This window comes from Apis florea, unplaced genomic scaffold (genome assembly GCF_048593485.1).
Source record: "Apis florea isolate Af1SG1 unplaced genomic scaffold, ASM4859348v1 contig_2897_pilon, whole genome shotgun sequence".
NCBI lineage: Eukaryota > Metazoa > Arthropoda > Insecta > Hymenoptera > Apidae > Apis > Apis florea.
The window spans coordinates 3,557,540-3,580,544 of NW_028256665.1; the positions used below are offsets into that span (position 1 = coordinate 3,557,540).

Genomic DNA, 23,005 nt, shown 5'->3' on the forward strand with positions numbered 1-23,005 from the left:
TTTTTTTTCTTATATACACTTATCTATGTATATAATATTTTTTTTAAATACCATGTTTTTGTAATAGAATAAAATGATACCATTTTATATACATTTAGTAATATTAGAATAATTTTAAGTACTTTTCTATTTTTTCATTTATAATAAATGAAAAAATATAGTACAAAAAATGTTTGTTAAGTTATATGGTAACCAATTAAAAAAATATATTGTGAATATAATACATTTTAATATAGATATAGAAACAAAATGAATAATAAAAATATTAATTTTAAAAATTATAATGACATATATTTGTCAATATACTTTAAAATTAATACTTGATTATATAATTTTTATACTTTGCTCATAATATAGCAAAATGGATATTGTATATACTTTTTAATAGTAAAAAGTTATATAAAGATAATATACATATTATATTTAGATGTAGATATTAATTATAAGCATACATTATCTTTTTTTCATTTAAAGCATATATATTAAATTTATAATATTAATATCAAAATCCAGGAACATTAGTTCTACTAGAAGTAGCATAAAAATTGAATTACTGCATATAATTCCATATATCTTAAACATATTTTATACGGAATTTGCCAAACTATAATTATATATGTTTCATGAACATACAATATAATTTCATACAATTTTTAATATAAACATAAATTATTTTCATTAAAAAACAAAAAAATCAGTTCTTATTTATCTAGATTAAAATTTAAAATTTGAGCAAAGATATATTCAATTTTTTAACATATTACAAATATTAAAATTAAAAAAAAGTTCAAATTGCAGTAAAGAAAAATATATAATATATTATTACAATATTTGATTAAATTTTATAATTATATTATAATATAAAAAAATAATGTTATTTCTCTAACAATAATTAATTTAAGAAAATTATGTTTTAATATTTTCTAATTTTCTGTAAAGTAATAAAATATATAAAATTAAATCAAATATGTTAAAATGTAAAACTTCAAGAAAGTCTTTTTAATAATTTAATTTAAATATAAATATTATGCTTTTACCTTCAAATTATTAGTCTTTATTTTTTCTCTTTTTATTGTTATTGTTATTATATTTCATAATTTTTTAAAAAATATTAAAAATACTATTTTATTTTTAAACTTTGCAAAATAGATAATATTGTGTTTGCTAAATATAAATTAAAATTTGACTCAATTAATTTATGATGTAATTTAGAATAATTTAGAAGCAGATTTAAGACATTTGAACAGTCTTATATCTTTTTATATTTTATATACAAAAATTATATAATTTGATAAAATTTAAATTTTATAATCACAGCGCTTACACATTTAACATTTTTAATATATTTCTTAATAATTTATGAAAAAGTTTCAAATAATAATTATATTGAGTCATATAAAAAAAAATATGCTTGTAAAAGATAAATTGCTTATGTAAGTATACATAAAGATGTATTATTAAATAATTAATTTCTAATAATTCATTTATATGCATATAATAACAATGCAATATTATATACTTCAATGTGATGTATGTATTTTTATGCATTAATGATGTTGATGAAATTTTTAACTCTTTATGTCCTATCTTTTTTTAATGAAATATACTAATTTTTTAATATTATATGATAATTTTCTAAATTTTCTGTGTTATATTTTTCAAATGATAAATAATATTTTGATTGTAATACTTTATGTATTAGAAATAAGGACATAAAGAATTAGCATTTGAAAAAAAGTATATTATAATTCATACTTTACGAAATATTGCAGTATGAAAAACTGCACAATTATAAATATAGTTTACATTATATAATAATATTAGTGATAATAACGCGATAATATGTAATATATTTTTAAATTCTAAAATTAATAATTCTATTAATAAAGAAAAAATCACAATAGGCAAGTAGCCAATTACATACTAGTAATAAAAATATGATTATATTATAATAAATTATACCAGACCTGGCTTCAGGAATTTTACAAATAGTGTACGACTTAGTTATCAGAATTTATATTTATGTAAGAAAATTAAAAAAAATTATTTTTCAAAATATAAAAGATTTAATTATTGAATAATAATAATAATATAAAATATATAAAATTATTATTCAATTTAAAAAACTATTCAACTATACTTAATTATAGTAATTTAAAAATATTATGAAAAGTACATAAATATTTTTTTAATGAATAATAATGAAATAAAATATTTGAATTATTAAAATTCAGAAATTCTGATAACAAAATAGTCATACTTGATCACAGAGAGTATTCTAGAGAGTCTAATTATTATTTATGTACTACTAGAAGGTCTTTCACAACAACATAACCATCTGCGCCATAATGGTAAAGGTTTTCTACGTCTACATAACAAACTAGCACCACCTCTCCTTGTGTTAAGAGCACTAACTATTGCTTGATCAAATGCTTCTTTAAGATCATGTTGAGTTAATGCAGATGTTTCCACATAACTTACAGCTTCAACTTTTTGAGCCAATTGATGCCCTTGAGTACTTGTAATTGGTGTTTGACCATATCTTGCTAATTGTAACATAAGATGTACATCTGATCTTAAATCACTCTTTGTGCCTACCTAAAGTTATCATTATTCTTGTTTAAAATAAGGTTGAAATATAATTTTGTTGATTTATAATTATAAAACAAAATATATCTTTACCAAAATAATTGGTGCATTAGGACAATATTTTCGTACTTCATTTATCCATCGAGAAGTTACATTATGATAAGAAGAAGGACATACAACACTAAAACAAACTAGAAACACATCTGTTTCTGGATAACATAATGATCTTAAAGGATCAAAATCATCTTGACCTGCTGTATCACATAGCTGAACATTTACTGGTTGACCATCAACATTGACAACCACTAGAAGAAATTAAAATATTTAAAAAGATTATTATATATATTTCTTAATTTCAAAAAGTACTTGATTTCTATAAATTTAAATTTATTCATTTATAGTTTAATTTTCATAAATTTAATTTATTTTATATAAACTTGTTATTATTATATAGATTAATGATAATATTTGTTTGTATATTAATTATATTAATCCATTTAGAAAAATTTTAATTTTGATATATTACAGGTCAAAATGAAATAATTATTAGATATTAAAATTATTGAAAAATTGATTTTATAACATCATTAATTTGATAAATATAATTTTAATAAAAAGATATGCAAAAATAATAATAAAATGAATTTCAATTATTTATTATGTGTAATATATATTTTACATATTTAATTATATAAAATATTTATACTAAATTTTTTTTCATTTATAAAATATGTATTAGAAAAACTCACCATTTTTATTTCTACCTATTTCAATTAAACTTGTCACTATTTGAAATATCACTTACCACTATTACTAGATTTTCAACTAACCATTATAATTATCAAAAGCAGTAGGTATATATTCTCCCGGAAAACCATTTGTAGAATAAGAAACAACTAGACTGGTTTTTCCAACGGCTCCATCACCTACCAGAACGACTTTGATTCTTCTGTCAAGAGGAATACCACTGTGTTCTGTGCCACTACCATTTGAATTCTGATTTTGTGTTGAACAAGTTGTTCGTTTCGATTGTAGTTGCATCGTTTGACCATTCTTAATAAGAGGTTTAGTCCAATTCGTATGTGACGACGGTGGCATTATTTCGCTCTTTATTTTACTACAACCACGAGCTTTCATGCGTATATTTCTGAAAATATTTTACATATAACCTCTACTTGGACAAATTAAAGCAATACAATTGTTGTATCTATCACAATAGATTTCTTTTTCGAATCGTCATTTCTTTTTCTTTCCGTTAACACTCGTGTTTGCAAGATTACAGATTAAATTTCCGATAAGGAATTTTCTATACACTTCAGGTACTGTGTATATCACTCGAAAACAATGGGAGAACGTATACCATCCAGAAAAGACAAAAAAAAAGGAACTGATCCACCTGCCACGATGCGGAGCCACCTGTTATTACACTTTTCTTGCGGTGATTACAACCGGTGGCATTGGTACACTACACAACTATAGAAAATTGTTTTTATTTTGATCTACCATTGTCTTAAATAAACAGTTAAATTTGTTCGAGTATTTTAATTAAATAGAATAACTTAAATAATCATATTCACATATGTAAAGTTATCTCATAAAAAATATATTTTTGCAGACAATTTTTTTGTAAAGAAGCATATTTACATATTTTTATAATTATTTCAAAACAATAATAATTTAATAATAATTTCAAAACAAATTATATAATAAAAAAATTTATTGCTTATTTTTTAAAAAAAATATTTTAATGATATTTTAGATTTTAAAACTCATAAAAATATCATATATATAAAAATTAAAATAAAATAAAATAATATAAAATGTTAAATATGCATATTTAAATTCTGTAAAATATATCTATTAAAAGAATGATTAAATATATTATAAAATATACATTAAAAATATATTTAGTTTATTCAAAAATAAAAATAGTGGAAAATAGATATTAAAAGAATATAATTCATAACTTATATTATTAAATTACATTATACAAGTTGTTAATAAAATAACTAAATAAAAATTACTGTTAAAAAGATATAAAAGAAAAGATATAATTATTTGTGAAAGATAAAATATAAAATTTAATAAAAAAATGCAATATTTATAAATAAATAGAGATTTATATATATATAATATTTATATAAATAATTTTTTATCATTGTTTTATTATTAAATAATTTTAAATAATTTTAAATAAAATGATTTTTATGTAGAAAAAATATGTTTAATATTAAAATTTTAAATGATGTTTCAAAATTGTGAAAACTGATTAATTGCAGATTCCTAATTTCAAGCAATATTTTTTTTTTTATAAAAATATTTGTTACGGCTTTATTGATCAAAAATATTAATCAATCACGGAACGCGTAGATTAGTCAAAATGCAACGGTATATGCTGTCGGCTGAGTAATATCTATTAAAAAAGAATCTGTTGAATATAAATATGACAAAAGAAGGGGACGCAAAGTAACAAAATAGGAGGGAGAATAAACGATAAAAACGAAAGGAAGATGCCAAAAGAAGATAATAATAAAAAATAGAAAAAAAATGACAAAGAAGATGAAGCATAAGAAGAATAATAGAGGAGAAAAAAGATGACAAAAAAAACAGGAAGATGACAAAGAAGAATGAAAGTGACAAAGAAAATACTTAGAAAAAGAATAAGGGAAGGAAGGAATCCTATGTGAATATTCTATACGAATAATAATTAATTAGTTTATCATGTTCTTGAAGATATGTAAGATGTAATTTTTTTCGATAAAAAAATATTTCTTATGTTCAACAAATTTTCTTCATACATTGTTTATATTTGTTTTTATGCTTGACTGATGGCACATACTCAACGCTAATATTGCAACTTTACTAATCTATGCATTTCGTGATTGGCTAGAATTTTTTTGTTAATAACTTATTAATAAAGCTATAATGAATGTTTTTATAAAGAAAAATATTGTTTGAAATTGTCTTTAGGAATCCAGTTTCTATATTTTTGAAACACTCTCTCTCTCTCTCTCTCTCTCTCTCTCTATATATATATATATATATATATATTGTAGAAATATTATTGAATGAACAAGTTTGTGGTTAAAGAGTTTATAGTTATTTTATTGTAATTTCTTTTTCTTCGAATTTTTAAAATAATTAGTAACAGGTTAAAAATTATATATAACAATTTCTAGTTGTATAATTTAATGTACGTATAAAAAAATAATAAAAATTAAAATTAATATAATATTTTGTATGTTATTAAATTTATAAATATATTGAATTATTTACATGTATAAAATTATTATTATTATGTATAAAATTAATTAAAATAAAAATATATTAGAAAATTTAAACGTATATGTTTGTATTTTGTTATTTATAAGTATATGTTATTTTTATAGAAAAATATATATAAAATTCAATATAACCTAAAAATAAGGAGATTATAAAAACGTTTCTAACAACGTTTATCTAATAAAATTTATTTTCTAGATGAGTCTCTTCAGAATTTGTCGTTTAATTCAAGATGTGAGGTTTGTACTTTAATATTAATTTAATTAAATAATTTAATATTTAAAATTATTAATATGTTTTAGAAAAAACTATTGTAAATATTATATAAATGTGTATACAAAAAGAAATTTTAGAAATATAATAAACGAGAAATTTTCAAGAGTATATAGTTCAAATATATATACAAATCAATATAAATATTACTCATTTATGAAGCAACGAAAATGGACTGTTTCTATTGCATTTGGAATATCATTATTAGCAGCATTACAATATAGACATTTGAAAAACTATATAACTCAAGACAGCAATGTATATGAGCCATTCAATTTCTTTGCGGTATAGTTTTTTATTATAATATTAGCAATTTAAATTAAAATTTTCAAATAGTATAACTAAGATGATTTCATAAAAAATTAAATTTAAATATTTATAAAAAATTTTACAGATAAAATGTTATAATTTTTTGCCACTTCGAATAATAAGTAGAATATGGGGTTGGATAGCCAGTTTGGAATTACCAGTTAGTTTAAGACCAACTTTATATGAATTTTATGCAAAAACTTTTGATGTTAATTTAAATGAAATTGACATAAATTTATCAGATTTTCCAAGTCTTGTTGATTTTTTTGTTAGACCACTCAAATATGATGCAAGACCCATTGATCAAAATACAAGTATAGTATGTATATAATTTTTATTATAATGATTATATAAATTATTAATTTAAATAATATATTAATGATGAACATTTAAATTTGTTATAGGTTTCACCTGCTGATGGAAAAGTATTATATTGCGGACCAGTCACTTCATGTTCTGTACAACAAGTGAAGGGTGTAACTTACAATCTCAGGCATTTTTTAGGCGATATAAGTATGCTTGATTCTGAACATTATAAATTTACAAAAGAAGATGATGATGCTTATATAAAATCCCTTTTAACAAATCCAATGAATCAACTTTATCAATTAACAGTTTATCTTGCTCCAGGAGATTATCATAGATTTCACAGTGCAACTCATTGGGAAATAAAATTTCGTAGACACTTTCAAGGTTTATTATTTTTATTAATTTTAAAAATTAAGTTTAATTGATATAATGACTTCAATTAAAATTAATAAAATATTTTAGGAAAGCTTTTGAGTGTTAATCCTAAAGTAGCAAAATATTTACCAGATTTATTTTCATTAAACGAACGTGTAATATATATTGGTAAATGGGCTGATGGTTTTATGGCTTATAGTGCAGTTGGTGCAACAAATGTAGGTTCTATAAAAGTTTACTGCGATAAAGATTTATATACAAATGCTATTAAATGGCCTGAAATCGAACACTGGAAAGATGCTAATTTAAATTGTATATATTTAAAAAAAGGAGAATTGTTTGGTGAATTTAGAATGGGATCTACTATTATATTATTATTTGAAGCTTCAAGAGATTTTAAATTTTGTGTAAATGTTGGACAAACAATAAAAATGGGTCAAGCTTTAAGTGAATACATTCCTGAAATTGAAATAAAACAATATGAACATTCATTATGACAATTAATAATGCGCGTAGCGCTTGACTGGAAATATGTTTGGAGAATAGATACCTAAAATTTATTCATTGATATATATATGATATCCATTATTGTTGTACAAATCTTTATTTTTTACGATATTGTTATTTTAAATAAATTGCAGAGCAAATATAGATGGAATAATAATGGATATTTTAAATATTATAAATTTTATTAAAAATTAAAATTTTACAAAATTCAATAAATTTATAAATAAAATGCGTCTATATATAAATTCATGAATTAGATGCAAGTATAATAGAAATTATTAATAATTCATATTATTTAATATTTGAAAAAATTGAATTATTTTTATTATCAAATACTTAATAAAATTTAATATTTACATATTAATAAAATATCTTGTATTTTTAAAATATTAATATATTTATCTTGTCACATCAAATTGATTGTATTTACTCATAGTAGACTCATAGTAGACTCATATTAGTTATTTACATATTTGTGTTCAATTTTGTAATTTTTGCAAGTATTTTCGTTTTGAGTAAAAATATGTTATAAACGTAATAAAATATCATTACATCATATTATTATATTATAAAAATATTAGCCATCCTAAATGTTTTTTTTAAATATCTTTATAAAAAATATATTTTATAAAAAATAATTTCAAATTTGTAAATTTAAAGAATAAATGTGATTAAAAATATTCATCGTATAATTCTTTAATAATTATATTCGCATGTCAATAAAATATCTTAGATTTATAAAAGTTATTTATTTATATTTATAATTATCTTGTTTATGAAAAAAAATTTATGTATTATAGCATTCGATTTAAATTTCTTATTAAATTGAACTTTATGTTATGAAATTTTTTCATTGTGAAATCAAAAATTGAAGGTTTTCATTCTTGAATTATTGAAATCGAAATAATTTATGATATCAAAATATTTTTAAGAATTATTTTAAAATATAATGGAATGAATATTTTTGATTTTGAGAATGTTAAAATAAAAATAAGAATAAAAAAATAAGAATTCGTAAATTTAAAATAATATTTAAAGTGATTATAATTTGAAACTTATCTTAACAAGATGGATCTTATTATATATCTTATGATCATTCTTCAGTTAGTTTGACTGTGCTTTTGATATATGATCCGTTTTATATCTTATTTTTTTATTATCTTATTATTTTATTAGTATTATCTTATTATTTTATAATTTATGTTATCATTCATTTGTTTGAGATAAGTATTTATTTATGGTTATTTTCAATAATTAATTGACAGTTGAGCATATAATTATTTGCATATAATTATCTTCTTCATTATTAAAAGGAAAAGTTGATTGGGAATGAAAAGCAAAACAGAAAAAGCTGCCGTCGCGTGTCCGGAATCACGTTACCTCTACGACGCTGCGGTTCAGTAAGCGTCGCGACGCCTACCGCGCACGTTGCAACGTTCGTTTGCTTGTCGCGGTGTTCCCTCAGATTGTGCTAATTTTGAGTTGTTCTTTAAATTAAAAAAAAAAAATTCTAAATTTCTTTTTGTTATATCACGTACACAAACATAATATATGATTTAAACAAATTTACATCGAGAAAATTGCAAAAGAGACATTGTGCTATTTTCTTTTTTATATTTCCTTTAAAATTAAATTATGGAGCTAGATGGGTGCTGATGGACATTTTCGTGTGACCTTGTCCCTGAGAAGGGAACCAACTGCTGGTCCAGTTTATTGCAAAATGGAAACTTCAGCGAGATTTCGACAGTTAAAGACCGTCAAATTAAGCTGTGAGGCCACATATCGGTTAGACATCAGCTTCAAACCGCCGCAAATATTAGAGTGGGTACAACAAATATCACGATTAAATGATACATTAATTTTTCTTTTTTTAAGAACAATTATTTCTTTACCCATTATTTTCATTCGTCTTTATGTCACTGTTTCTTCTTTATCTGATTTTGTAACTTGTTTTATAGTATGAACTTTTTATTCAATGATAATTTTTTTCATTGTAATAATTGTAATTGTAATATCGAGAGACACGAATATCCATGAGAAAATTCATTCTTTCTTTAAAGATAATTGGTTGTTACATTTTGTATTTGATAATTTTGAATTGTCCATTTGAATTTCATTTTTATTTGATCTAGATATTTATTTTGCAATCTATATAAATTTGCAATCAGATAAATTATATAAATGAGATCTAGTGCTAGATATATGACCATTATTCTTATTTATTTCTTTCATTTTTCAACAAATATTTATGCTTTTCATTTATGCTTAATATTTTTCAACATAATTTGTTAGATTGTTAATTAATTATATTTAATTGTTAAAATTTTTATTTTCTTAGAAATATCAATGTTAAATTTTCATATTTTCATAGAATTTAATATTTTTATACATTTCGATTATTTTATATATTTCTATTTTAATAATAAATCATTAATTTTTAAGTATAAATTATTGAATTATTAATTTATACTTAAATATAAATTGCAAATTTCATAACTCATTTAATGTATTATTCAAGAAATGATTATTTTGTTGTATCATTACTCATAAAAAAAGAAGTGCAACGTTAAACATTTATCCAATAAAAAATCTAGAGAAATAATTTGTTCTTTTTTTAAAAAAAGAGATTATATTTGTTCTCCAAATATAAATATCTATAAATATATATACATCGAAGTAATTATTATACAAAAAACAAATATCTTTAAAAAAAAATTAATGAAAATAATTCTATTTCTTCTTTTTTAATAAATAAAACAATTATATACTTTTGACTTTTCTTTCTATAGTAAATTTTTTTTAATTCTATTATAAGATTTGAATTGTTGCAATGGTAATTGCCTTACGATAGAATCATGAAATATAATACTTTCTTCATAAAAGGATTTATATGAAGAATAGATTTATATGAAGAATACATTGTACAATATTAATATAGAAAAAAGATTAATATAGGAAAATTGCAAAATTTAAGCTTTAAAAGGAATATAAAAAAAATCAATAATCAAACATAAATAAAATAAATTTTTTAAATTATCATATATTTTCCATTCAAGTTTTCGAGATCGATCGTTCGTCTTCGATGATACCTTAACACCCAAGACATTTTGGAGAAAAATAAGAATTGTAAAATACGATCCTTCCGATCTTATAAAACTTTATGTGTTTTATGATCTCGACGAGCGATTTTAAAAGAGAAAAACGACATTAGGAAAAATCGATCTTCATCTAGTGCTTCTTGAAATACTTTATCGAAGAAAGGATAAAAAAAAAGAAAAGAAAGAATCATCTCCTTGGACACCATTTTGAATAATTATAATGAAGAGTTTCTAAACGGCGATCTTCGCGGCTTAACTGGATAAAGGAAATCGATAAGCCTTAATTCATAGATGATATTCTTCGAGGAGCAAGGATTACGAAAGTAATCAATGTATAATATACCACATATATTGTATTATATATTGAATAATCTTTCATTGTTCGTAATACAAAACATAATTGACAAATGTGATAGAATTTATTAATGTTTCGTTTTCTTCTGCTCATTTAATCGCTTCCTGTAATCATCAAAAATTCAACATTTCAATTTTCGATCATAATAATCGAATCATGTATGAAGTATGATTCTAAAATATTTATTCTTAAAACTATATATTTTTGATTAAATTAGAGAGAGATATTTTATGCGATTAACGATCATCGATAACATTTTTCAATAAAATATATTATAGGATATAGAATACATGATAAAATAAAATATATTAGATTCAAATCTATTGATAAAGGTATAGATCAGTCCGAGGGTTACGAAGGATGATTATAAAAAATTCATGTACCCAAAGGGGTTGGAAACATGTCTAGAAACTATTAAGTTTTTCCATTAGAATAATAATTGACTTGGTGCGTTTATTCGTAACTGAAGAACGTTTAAAAAAATAAATATCAATTTATCGATAATTTTGAACATTTTTGTTTATAAAGAGTCGTAGAATAAAGTTATCGAGTCATAGAATAAAGGCATCGAATTACAATCTAAGATCAAATTGAGGTTACTGTGCCGGAAGAAAAAGGATACAAAATGTTACATATATATATCTATGCGACACACAAGTCGAAGAAGAAGTGAGAGCAGACCAGGTGTTACATATCTATATAAAACCAGCTTAAATTGTAAAAATTGCAAATCGATTATGATCATCATTCAGTTCAGTGCTCGGAACAATACTTGATTTTTGACTTTTGATTATCATTGACGAAAGCTGTAAAACATATAAAAACTTTGAAAATGAACAATGAAAAATGAAAATGATATACATTTTAAAATATATTGGAAAAATCGTTTATTTATGGCATAAATAAATGATTGCGTTTTTGAAGTTCGAAAGAAACAAATACACAATTTCAAAATTTTTTTTAAAACTAGCATTTGTCACAGTTTCATAATTGAATCTAGAATATTCTATAGTCAAGGATAGTATCGAATAAAAATTTCATCGAAGAAATAAAGTTTGAAAGAAGCCTGACGATAAATAATTGCAATCGAACTTCGTCATGTTTCCGTACCGAAAATATGTCTTTATGCGATGAAATAGATACGTAAAAAGACGGAGGTAATCATACACGAGGATTGAAATATCGACTAGTGTTATACTGCAGCGCTGTTTTTCAATGCGTGGTGAGTAACAAAATCGTGTTCGTAACACGAATAGCGGCTAAAATTACTTGGCAATTACGATATGCAGAGTGTTGCTGGCGCATAGGTCAGTGATTTTGCGTAGATAATATTTAAACAACGAATGAAAATAAATATATGCAATGAAATCGACTTTTCAAAGAGATTCAACAGCCTTTTTTTTACACGAAGTTATTTCATTTGTTATTTAATGTTAAATTATTATTAATCTTTTAAAATTTCGAAAATTTATCTTCAAGTTTTCTAGAGATTTTTTTTTAAATTTCGAAGCCTTAAAGATTAAAAAGACATATTTCATTACCAAGAATTATAAATTAAAGAAATAAAATTGTTATCAAATAGATAATATATAAAAGAATAGTAATTTTAGTAATAAAAAGATTTGAAACGTTCACAAACAAAATTCTATTTATTGTGATAAACAGAAACGTGATTTTTTAGTAGTAATAATCAAATATTTATGCATTTTTATCGATATCGATTTTTATTTTATCGATAATTTAATAAATAGCAGTGAATTTTTGATGTTTCTTTTTATTACTGATGATATTGCTTTGAAAGTATACGTAATATCGTTCTCGAATGTAACATTCACGGGGAAAATATTAATATTGAAATATATTGTTGAATATAAAGTTTTAAATGGATACATTCGATCTCACAAATTATTCTGCAAATTGCTTGACGATCAATGTGAAATTGGTTTCCTTCTCTTGTGTCTCATTGCACGCTAGTATTTGTAAAAATATCCTGTCCTTTGTTTCGAAATATATTGCCCGTTTTGTCATTCACTAGAAAGCATTTCAGATTAAGATGTATATGTAGTCATGACCATATTTTTTTTATCGATTTAATTTTTCGGATGTAACAGGAAAATGTTCCTAAAAATTAAAAATTATTCCATGTTATTCGTGAATTAATTATAATTTGAAGAATAAGAATATTATATATAAATAAATAAATCTCGTTAAAAATTTTATTTAAATTTCAATTTTACCAACGCTAAAAATCGTGTAGAATTTTCAGAATTTTAAGGTCGTATATAATTAACTTAAATCACGCGACACTTGAACTTATATTTCTCAAAGAAATATATTAATTAATGCGTTTTTTAATTATTATAACATGCTTACATGTTTTACTATTTTCGAAATATAAAAAGATATTAAAAAAAAATATTTAAATACTTAAAAATTTTTTCTTTACAATTTACATTTATTTTATTATAATTTATTATCGATTTAACATCGAGAATTAATGTTAAAGTGTCTACGAACTCTTTATTAAATCGTTAATAATAGAAATTATAAGTTACAATTATATATATTTTAAACATGTAATATATTTTTTCTCTATAATATTACAATATTTAAAATTAATTATCTGCGTTTTTCGCGAACAACAAATTTTTTTTAATTTTTATATTTTCAAATTAGTCGTCAAATTTTTCTTCATTTCTGGCAAAAATCGATTAAATCTTTGATAGCGTTGAATGCTCGTGACTTGCGTCAATAAATATCGAACAGTAGCTATTGTGAAAGCACTAGTTGCGCGAGTGATACAAAAAGAATATATATGCTGAAAAAGCTTATTTACAAAATCTTCTACTAGAAAGAGTGTCTGTTCAAACATCTATTCGAATTATTTTTCACAATCTGTGTAATGTAAAGTTACTTTGAAATTATGGGTAAATTTAAATTTACCGTTCGAAAGTGCTGCTTTGAAAATAATTTTACGTTATTTTATTGTCCTAATTAATTTTCACTTGAAAACATATTTCATTTCATTTCTTCTTCTTTTTTTAATTCGATATTATCACATTTGATTTATTTATTGCATTTATTAAATAATATTTCTTATCGTGAATCCTTTGATTGATGCATGTATTATTTATAAAATATTGAATCGTAATAAAAATTACTTATTTATTATTTTGATTTTCATAAAAAAATTGATACATTAAAAATTATTATTAATAATAGCAATTATAAGAAAAACATAAATATTATATAAATATAAAATTATATATTATTATATATTAAATTATATCTTATATTGTTTAAATTATTCGAAAATTAAATGAAGATTAAAACAGATAATAATTAATTATTGGATTTGTACAAATTAAACTATTACGACATCGATAAATTAATATTCTAATCAGTTATTTAGTATTGTATTATAAATGCAAATGTTTCTCTAATTATTTTTAATAGCATATAGGTAAGAATCTGTGTATTGTAAGGTTAATAATTCATTTCACGAATGACTAGCTAATGTATTTTAACGATCGAAAGTTTCGAGTTAACTCTGAGAAAGTCGAATGAGTCACGTACACGCATTGTTCCGTAAAAATAAAACGACATATGTCGTGATATTCTCGTATTTCTTTCTAGAGCAATTAAACTATGAAGAAAAATCAGTAATAACAAGACTGATAAATCAAACGACCACAAAGGCTATTTCAGCCAATACGAGACAAAAATTCACTTTTTTACAATTTTAATTATTAACCCTATAATTGGATTGTTTCTCAACAAACTTTTTATTGATATTAAATCAATTCGAATGCAAATCGGAAAAATCTATCGAAATGGCATATCTTATAATAATAATATAAATGTATAAAAAAAAATCTTCCAGCACAGTGGTGTAAAGACACATTGGCCCGACAGCGTCATATAACAGGCAAGAAACCGGGTCACAGAATAAAAAATATTCCACTTTCAAAAGTATTATAGACTGGTAGAACTAGAACAACTAGCATATTTCCATGTGGCTTAATATCGGATAAAAAAAATATAATTAATAAAAAAAAAAAGAATATCAAAAAAAAAAAAAATAAAAATCTTATCCGTATTTCATTCGAATTTTATCTGAATTTAATTCTTTAAAAGGATTATTGAATATTCAATTATTGCAATATTTATCGCAGAATTACGAATTTTTATGCATAAAAATAGATTATGAATAATAAAATTTTTAAAATCTTGATTAAACGACACATCTTGATTAATACCACGATAAATTGCATGCAAATATACATTTATAGCTAAAGTAATCTTCAAGTTACATGAAAATTAATTATTCGAGATATTAATAAAATTATTCGAATTTCACTTTATTCGATAAAGTTAAAATATTTTATTTAAAATACTAAATAAGATATACATGAAATAACCTTGTACGTTTCCAGAATGTTTGCAAAATCTCCGATTTATTCAACATGGTAAAGTATAGAATGCAAGTGTTTGCGCAGAGAAGATCTATTTATCGCGACACGAGTCAGCAATTTTCACGTCTTTGTTAGAAAACCTTCGTAAAACGCGGTTGTCGACATCTCTTAAAATAATATCTCTTAATCTTTTTTTTCTTTTCAAGATTTAGCAATAGAAAAATTAGAGTTGTCTTTCTATTTCGCCTAAATATTTTACACACATTTGAACGAACGAATTTTTCAAAAATTTCTATTTGATCTTAATGGTTCAATGTTAAATGCTTTTTCCTTTTTTATTTCTGAGAATAGCAAATGCAAGGAAAAAAGAAGAAGGAAACGAAAACAGAGAAAAAAAGGAAAAAGGAGGAAAAAAAAAAAAGAAAAATTAAAAAGAGTAAAAATACAAGATAGTGAATAGCTTTTTGTTTCAAGAGAGATTGCCTTTTAAAAGGGGATGCTTCATGTTACATTGCCCTCTTCATCTTCTCTTTATTTCCCGCGTGGCCGTTAAATTTGCTAATTGGAAATCTCTTTTGTCGGAGATTCGTTTGTATCGTTTGGTTGATTTAAATAAATACATGCAGCCAATTATTCCGCGAATTATTTGAAATGAATATAATTTGTTAGATTCAAAAGAAATGTGTACACTCTTTGCTATATTTATTTTGTTGGAAAGAATAAAAAAGAATGAAGCAAAATTAACATTGAATATTTTACAATAAATCTTTCGAAAAATAATACTACAAAATGATTGAATTCTCTCTAAAAAATTTGTACATGTAAAACAGAATTTCGATGCAATTTTAATCGTTTGAAAAATAATTTTGTAAAAAATAACTTTTCGAATCAGATTTTCTGTAAACATACAATAACATGTATATATACAATATACAATATAATATACAATATAATATACAATATCGTGCCTGTCTATAAAAACGAATCGAGAAAATGTATCTTTGCAAACGATAATAAGATAGAGAAAGATGTTATAGATTTGGAAAATTTCTCTAATTTTTTTTCTAACTCTTTGAATCGCATAAATTCAAAGAAAAAAATATAATATGCATTGGAATTAATTTTATCTCAGAAAGTTGCTTAATTTTCAACATGTACTATCGAAATAAATTGATATAATAAAGATACTTAATCCTTGTATTGATATCCGAGTATCGAGATATATTCAAATTTAAAATTTTATTACAAAAAAAAAAAAATCAAATTCATTTAATTAAATAATGTCAAAAATATTGAACATTAGGATAATGATTAAAATTATCTTATTATTTTATTATCTCTATTTAATTGTTTCCTACAATAAATAAGAAATAATTAGTAGAACTGTAATAACTAGAGTAATAGATAATGGAACTGCATGATAAAATAGCATAAACCAGAGTCAATTGTTCGAGATCCAATATCGTTGAATAATAGCTTGCCAACGATTTAGGTCGCAACTAAATCTCATAACTGCGAAACAGTTCGACGAATTAATTAAAGTCTCATCTTAAAACTGTGTTCAAAATGTTTAGAATGTGTATTCGAAAGATACATATATATGCACAAGCAAGATATTTTTCGCCTACCAACACGAAAATATATTTCCTTCCAAGATTGCGCGTGATCTATCAAAGTCATCGCTTCTGGACTCGTTTTCTCTTCCTCTCTCTCTCTCTCTTCTATTCCCCTTTCCTTTCTCCAAAAAGTGTGCCTGCACTTTATTCGATTGAAGTCAATTCCTGTCCTTCTCTTTCAAGACTATGGATGAGATATCTCGACATTACGATATCGTTTATGCAATACTATTAGACAAGACATTTTGTCATCATGATTTTGCTTACGCAACACTAAACGTAAATGAAATATTTCACGTTACAACATTGATTGCTATAGTTTGAAATAAGATTTTTAAGTCATTATAATATGCTACTAAGAGTTACACATCATATCAACTATACTAATAGATGATGAGGTATTCACTGACACAATGAGAATCAATTATATTGATTCTCTTTATCATTGACTTTATCAGCCTACGAGGAAATCGATTATGTAAAGCTCTAGTTTGCATAAAAATTTTTTTCCTATATCTATCAAGTGTGATCATCTTACCTGTTTGGAAGAAGAAGTCTTGATACTTCAGATACGTATGTGCTAATAGCCAAAGGTAGAAAGATGAAAGACAATATAAGATCACTCGATTTTCCCTGGAAGAAATATATAATATTGCTTATGTGATGCTATAAATAAGATATTTCGCTATTATCACTTATGCAATATCATGATAAAGAAAAGAAGAATTGTTGAGAAAAGAATACTAAGCACAAGGATGATAAAGTTTTCTACTTTAAATCGGAGATTTATAAAAATGATGAATCTTATCTAATACTAAGTGTATATTCTATAATCTTCTAAATCTGCTAGTTACAAAAATACAATATAAACTCAAATAAATGAATACTTTGTTTTATGAACTATAGAAAATTGATCCATATTAGAAAAAAAAAAGATAAACATAGACTAGAGTTTCGTGAAAAATAGAAGGATTATGCTGTTGAGTTATTAAAAGAATTATTTATTAAAAGAATACGACTTTTCTTTTCATCATTTTTCTTCAATTGAAAGAAAAGAAAAGAAACATGTCCGTTAAAACATCAGCGAATAAAGTATCATTGAGTATCTAAAATGACCACACATGCTGAAAAATATTATGTATGTTATCAATTCCTAGATTTTATGATGTAATGTATCAAATGCAACTTACTACAAACTTGAAACTTGAAGAAATAGTTCTATAAGATCTGGAATGATGGTTATTAATCATTAATTTCATCAAAGAATTTTTTGCTTGACTCGTAAAACTTTGAATTACATACTCAGCCTGTAATAAGAGTTGATTTCAAATTGTCGAATTGATTACGAACAAATTTCTATATTGAAAATTAATCAGAAATGTTTTGCACTTTTAGTTTGTAATGCATTATGATTCTCCACATTTATATTCCGAACGAAATCAAGAATTTTTTTATATTCCATTGCTTGTTATCAATCGGACATATCTCCATCACATCGATCTTTGCATCGCACTCCTTTTCCTACTTTTACCGCAATTTCTTAATCGTTCACTTTAAATCTTATCAGCTTCTTATCGTTTGTATCCTGTGGAATTTTTTTTGATATCAAAATACGATACTATGGATTTTTATGATTAATAAAAATTTTTACCATAAAGATCTGATTCCTTTTGATATTAAGAAACATTTGACTGTTTTCATAGCAAAAAAGTCTCAAAAGGAATCTTCTTTGAATATCCTCATTGAAAAAAACAATAAAAAAAACAAGAATTAAGCTTACGATTCATTCCAATTTGTTATATTTTTTACAAATAGCAACAAAATTGTATTAATCGATTGTGTATGCTTTTAAGTAGATTATTCGTAATTCACTATCGAGAAGCTTTTTTTCAATATTTTCATTTATAAGAAATGATGTGAGAATACTTGATTTGGTATAAAATGATATAATTTTAATATTCTTATTATTAGGATGTTGTAATCATTTTTGTAAAATAGAAAATAGAAAATAACTTGCATTATAACATTCTTAGCTTTTCTTACAAAAATTATTTATGTAATTATAAAATAATGTAATTATAAAAAAATTAAAATAATGAATAATTATATATTTGCTATCTCTAATTTAGTTTTCACTTAAATCTTCACTTACAGTCATAAAAAATTTGCTGAATATGAATTCTTCGATTTATAGCATTATTAATGACACTAAAAATAACAAAAAATACAATAAAAATCATGTGATAAAATAATTTTAATTTAGTTATACATACCTAATTGTTGATAATTTTATCATACATATTGAATATAATATAATTTCCTTAAAATTCAAAAGAGATTATAATTATTAAAGGTTTTTATAATTTTCAATTTTTACAAATATCCTAAGATTTATGAGTAAATGTACATCGGAAATTTGAATTGATATATTCGTCGACTTTCAATAAAACGATTCTACGATTGCGATCGATCGATATTAGAATATTGATCCAAATGTATTTAAAAATTCTCGTTTTCTGCTTATCTTTTATTCCTTTTTTACTTTTACTATAATTGGCCGTATACTTTCATTTTTAGAAGTTACATAGTATGAATTGAGAAATGATGTGCCGTGAATGCGAATTTCAACTTCATAATTTTATTTCGAATTTACATATTATTATATATTATCATTTAAATGTTCAACAACGTCTTTGAGTATCTCATCGATAAGTATATCGATTTAAGCAATCGTTGAATTCTTCACATCAATACAAATAGCAGGTTTATTAGAACTTCAAAGATATAAACTTTATTGTGAATATTATACGATTGCGATTGAAGATAGAACATAGAGAGAATATCTAAAAATTTCTAAAAATTTAGTTTTTTCCTTAAATTTTATGATAAATTTTTAAATGATAATTCTTTTTTACAAATTGATAGTTGTATATTTTATTTTCGATTTGAAATTTTTTTTAAAATATGCATATTATATAATTACAATGAGAGTTGAAATACAATATTAATAAAATTGATTTCTCATTCTATTGATTGCTCGAAACTTTATATATGTTTTTAATTTTTAATTTAAAATGTGCATAAACTTTATTATATGAATATTATATAATCAAATTAAAAATATAGAAAATGATGATAAGTCTTGTATATAGTCTTGTAAATAGATATAATTAGAAAATTATTTATCAAATAAGCAAAAATATGAAACAGAAACAGTCTTAAAAATATTTAAATAGAAAAGACTTTTAATCATTTTTATTATTTATGATATTTATTTATGATATGATGATAGAAGATAAACCAATATATTTTAATTAAATAGAAAAGTACCTTTATGATAATTTCATTGCTTAATTATTTTCTTTCTTATTACAATACATGCATTTCATAAAATCAATTTATTTATGTACATACATATAAGTATTTATATATTTAAAATACTAACCTATAATTTTTTGTTTCGCTATAACATATTTTCTATACAATATGAAAATAAAAATAAAGAAAGATACGAAATTAAAATTTATAACATGTTAAAATTCGCGACTATTTTGTGAATGACTACAGTATATACGTGCTAGATGATGCATAATAGAAACGAGATTCAGAATCTCAAATACCTGGTCGAGGATGCAAATGTATTTGAAGCACGATTCTGTCGACGCGGACGTGACTATCGATTTGCGATCAATAAATCGCTTCGATGCTTGCTTACAACTTGAAATTAAAAAGCATTCGATTCGATTAACCTTTTGGTTTGCTTTTAAATTATTAAAACGAATTCGTTATTTTTCTTTTTTCTCGTATTATTTTTAGAAAAATAAAAACAATAATTAAACAATACGAAATTAAAATTTAAAACATAGATTTAAAATAAATAAATTAATATTAGAAACTTAATAAAGTTCTTAAATTAAAAAAATTTTAATAAAGTCTTTAAAATTGATAATATTGATACTTAAATATCTTTTATATTATTTTTATTCTATTATAGTAATATAATACTATGAAACTTACCTAAATAATAATCTTTGAACTTATAGATCCCTCAGCATAGGAGGTAAACAAGTGGAAACGATTGAGCGTGCACGGGATGGAACAGCCTGCGCTTACAGTGCTTATCATAGCACGAAAGGTATACCGGCAAGTGCTCGTGGACATCGTGAAGAATTGCCAATAGCTATGCGTGTCTTGGGTTCCGGTTACCTTACTACTTGTCTGCAAATCAAATATTACCGTCAAGATGATCAGAGTCATTGTGAATGGGGTGCCAGATTACACTGTATCGAATTGGATTGTTCAAGCGTAGAAGGTAGATTGGTTACAGTAGATCGGGAAACTTATAGAAAACTTGGTATAGAATCCTAGCAATCGATGGGTGTTAACGTTATGAAAGCCATCACATAATGAAAATGGCTAATATTTGTTTTTTCATGAAAATACATGATTTTTGTCAATTGTAATTGGAATCAAAATTGTTCGTTAATTAATGAAAAGATCAGAACACAAATAGCAATTTCATTTGGAATTTGAGTAATATATCATATGATAAAAAATATAATATGATGATACTTTAAATACGTTCAATTTTTAGACATGAAAATATAAAAAAATACATGAATATTTTTGAAAACTATCGTAAAATTGAAAATAATAGTTTTTTTATCAATCGACTTTTCTAATAAAGAAATAATATAACAAAATATTTACTATCAAAAAAAAGAAATAACTAAATATCTATTAATCAAATAATATTAACAAAATCATTTCATTAACATATTTAAAATATAATTTCATTTTCCTATTTTTCTATAATAAAAAATATATTTGTATATACATATATTAGAGTATACATGTATATAAAATATAATTATTATAAATTGATATAGAAAATAGAATTAATATCATAATAAAATTATAAGAATATCTTGTTTAATCAAAATGCAAAATACTATTCTAGAATTATGTGTAATATGTTTTTAATTTATATAATACATTTTTTAATGATTCATAATCATTAAGAAATCAATAAAAAAATATTTATTTAATATTTAAAAGATATAAATATATCGATCTACTAATAATTTAAAAATATTATCAAAACGAAATTTACTTGTAATATATTTCCAAAATATACAATATTTCGGCAATTAAACATTTATGCATCGACCAAATATATATATATTTTTTTTGGCTTAATAAATAAAAAGTTGTAAATTAAAATAAATAAATATGGAGATTCCTACTATTCACATATTTTACATATAGTACAGATATTATAATACAAATTATACTAATACCTAAAAAAGAAATTATTATTTATATATCGTAATAATAAATTATTTAAACATAAATTCATTATATTATTTGAAACGTATAAAAAATGCATAGACTAAGAAATGTCTGTTGTATTATTATATGATTGTTAAATGAAAATTGAACGTAATTTACGAATTATATCATAGATTAATATAAAATAGTTTTAAAGAAACTGCATTTAGTTTTTAAATTAAATTTTTCATTAATTAACTATATTTTATTGTAAAAATTATTATATAATTTAATATGAAACTTAATAATATAAAAAAGCACATAGTTATTATTGTGCCATTCAAGACATGTTAAACTATTAATATTATTGCATAAATACTGTCACAATATTCTTACACCTATAGTGTTCTACAATTTTTTATTTTATTTAATAAAGTTAATATAAATTTCTTTCAAAAAAAAATTATTTAAATTATTTAATGGAATTAAATTATTATATTATTTAATGGAATTTTTTATACATGAAAACATTTTATTCAAGTAATTTATATATATGATTTCTTATTATATGTATAGTTTTTTTATTGTCGTGTAATTATTGAATGT

The 23,005-nt window shown here is 22.7% G+C and overlaps 4 protein-coding genes across 4 annotated transcripts; 2 read left to right on the forward strand and 2 right to left on the reverse strand.

Annotated features, from left to right (window-relative positions):
- Window positions 1-1,031: 1,031 nt before the first annotated feature.
- Window positions 1,032-4,630, reverse strand: LOC100868852 (ras-related C3 botulinum toxin substrate 1). The gene is made up of 3 exons (XM_003698149.4): window positions 3,420-4,630; window positions 2,683-2,894; window positions 1,032-2,598 (listed from the first exon to the last, which is right to left on the reverse strand). Exons 1-3 carry the CDS (start codon window positions 3,724-3,726, stop codon window positions 2,299-2,301), a joined length of 819 nt encoding a protein of 272 aa, XP_003698197.1. The 5' UTR covers window positions 3,727-4,630; the 3' UTR covers window positions 1,032-2,298.
- A 994-nt stretch (window positions 4,631-5,624) lies between these two features.
- On the forward strand, window positions 5,625-8,324 carry Pisd (phosphatidylserine decarboxylase). The gene is made up of 6 exons (XM_003698159.4): window positions 5,625-5,782; window positions 6,070-6,110; window positions 6,174-6,429; window positions 6,539-6,772; window positions 6,858-7,146; window positions 7,225-8,324. The coding sequence occupies exons 2-6, from the start codon at window positions 6,070-6,072 to the stop codon at window positions 7,632-7,634; spliced, it is 1,230 nt and encodes a 409-aa protein (XP_003698207.3). The 5' UTR covers window positions 5,625-5,782; the 3' UTR covers window positions 7,635-8,324.
- Window positions 8,325-9,017: 693 nt separating this feature from the next.
- On the forward strand, window positions 9,018-22,874 carry LOC100872622 (CB1 cannabinoid receptor-interacting protein 1). Its single transcript, XM_003698179.4, has 2 exons — window positions 9,018-9,465; window positions 21,172-22,874. The coding sequence occupies exons 1-2, from the start codon at window positions 9,290-9,292 to the stop codon at window positions 21,494-21,496; spliced, it is 501 nt and encodes a 166-aa protein (XP_003698227.1). The 5' UTR covers window positions 9,018-9,289; the 3' UTR covers window positions 21,497-22,874.
- LOC147657734 (uncharacterized) lies at window positions 12,728-21,263 on the reverse strand. Its single transcript, XM_086907727.1, has 8 exons — window positions 21,146-21,263; window positions 20,749-20,845; window positions 19,402-19,448; window positions 19,281-19,336; window positions 18,518-18,713; window positions 18,319-18,435; window positions 17,667-17,761; window positions 12,728-13,218 (listed from the first exon to the last, which is right to left on the reverse strand). The coding sequence occupies exons 5-8, from the start codon at window positions 18,548-18,550 to the stop codon at window positions 13,188-13,190; spliced, it is 276 nt and encodes a 91-aa protein (XP_086763853.1). The 5' UTR covers window positions 18,551-18,713; window positions 19,281-19,336; window positions 19,402-19,448; window positions 20,749-20,845; window positions 21,146-21,263; the 3' UTR covers window positions 12,728-13,187.
- Window positions 22,875-23,005: the final 131 nt, after the last annotated feature.

What these genes read in the sequence shown, in the direction of transcription:
- LOC100872622 (XM_003698179.4), top strand. Translation starts at nt 9,290, where the DNA reads ATGGGTGCTGATGGACATTTTCGTGTGACCTTGTCCCTGAGAAGGGAA. An exon ending in AAACCGCCGCAAATATTAGA is followed by an intron (nt 9,466 to 21,171) that starts GTGGGTACAACA and finishes TTGAACTTATAG; the next exon opens with ATCCCTCAGCATAGGAGGTA.
- Pisd (XM_003698159.4), top strand. Translation starts at nt 6,070, where the DNA reads ATGAGTCTCTTCAGAATTTGTCGTTTAATTCAAGATGTGAG. An exon ending in CGTTTAATTCAAGATGTGAG is followed by an intron (nt 6,111 to 6,173) that starts GTTTGTACTTTA and finishes AATATGTTTTAG; the next exon opens with AAAAAACTATTGTAAATATT. An exon ending in ATTTCGTAGACACTTTCAAG is followed by an intron (nt 7,147 to 7,224) that starts GTTTATTATTTT and finishes AAAATATTTTAG; the next exon opens with GAAAGCTTTTGAGTGTTAAT.
- LOC100868852 (XM_003698149.4), bottom strand. Translation starts at nt 3,726, where the DNA reads ATGAAAGCTCGTGGTTGTAGTAAAATAAAGAGCGAAATAATGCCACCG. An exon ending in TGCTTTTGATAATTATAATG is followed by an intron (nt 2,895 to 3,419) that starts GTTAGTTGAAAA and finishes AATTTCTTCTAG; the next exon opens with TGGTTGTCAATGTTGATGGT. An exon ending in CTAATGCACCAATTATTTTG is followed by an intron (nt 2,599 to 2,682) that starts GTAAAGATATAT and finishes TGATAACTTTAG; the next exon opens with GTAGGCACAAAGAGTGATTT.
- LOC147657734 (XM_086907727.1), bottom strand. Translation starts at nt 18,550, where the DNA reads ATGTGGAGAATCATAATGCATTACAAACTAAAA. An exon ending in CTTCAAGTTTCAAGTTTGTA is followed by an intron (nt 17,762 to 18,318) that starts GTAAGTTGCATT and finishes TATTTCTTCCAG; the next exon opens with GGAAAATCGAGTGATCTTAT. An exon ending in AGACTTCTTCTTCCAAACAG is followed by an intron (nt 13,219 to 17,666) that starts GTAAGATGATCA and finishes TTTAATTTTTAG; the next exon opens with GAACATTTTCCTGTTACATC.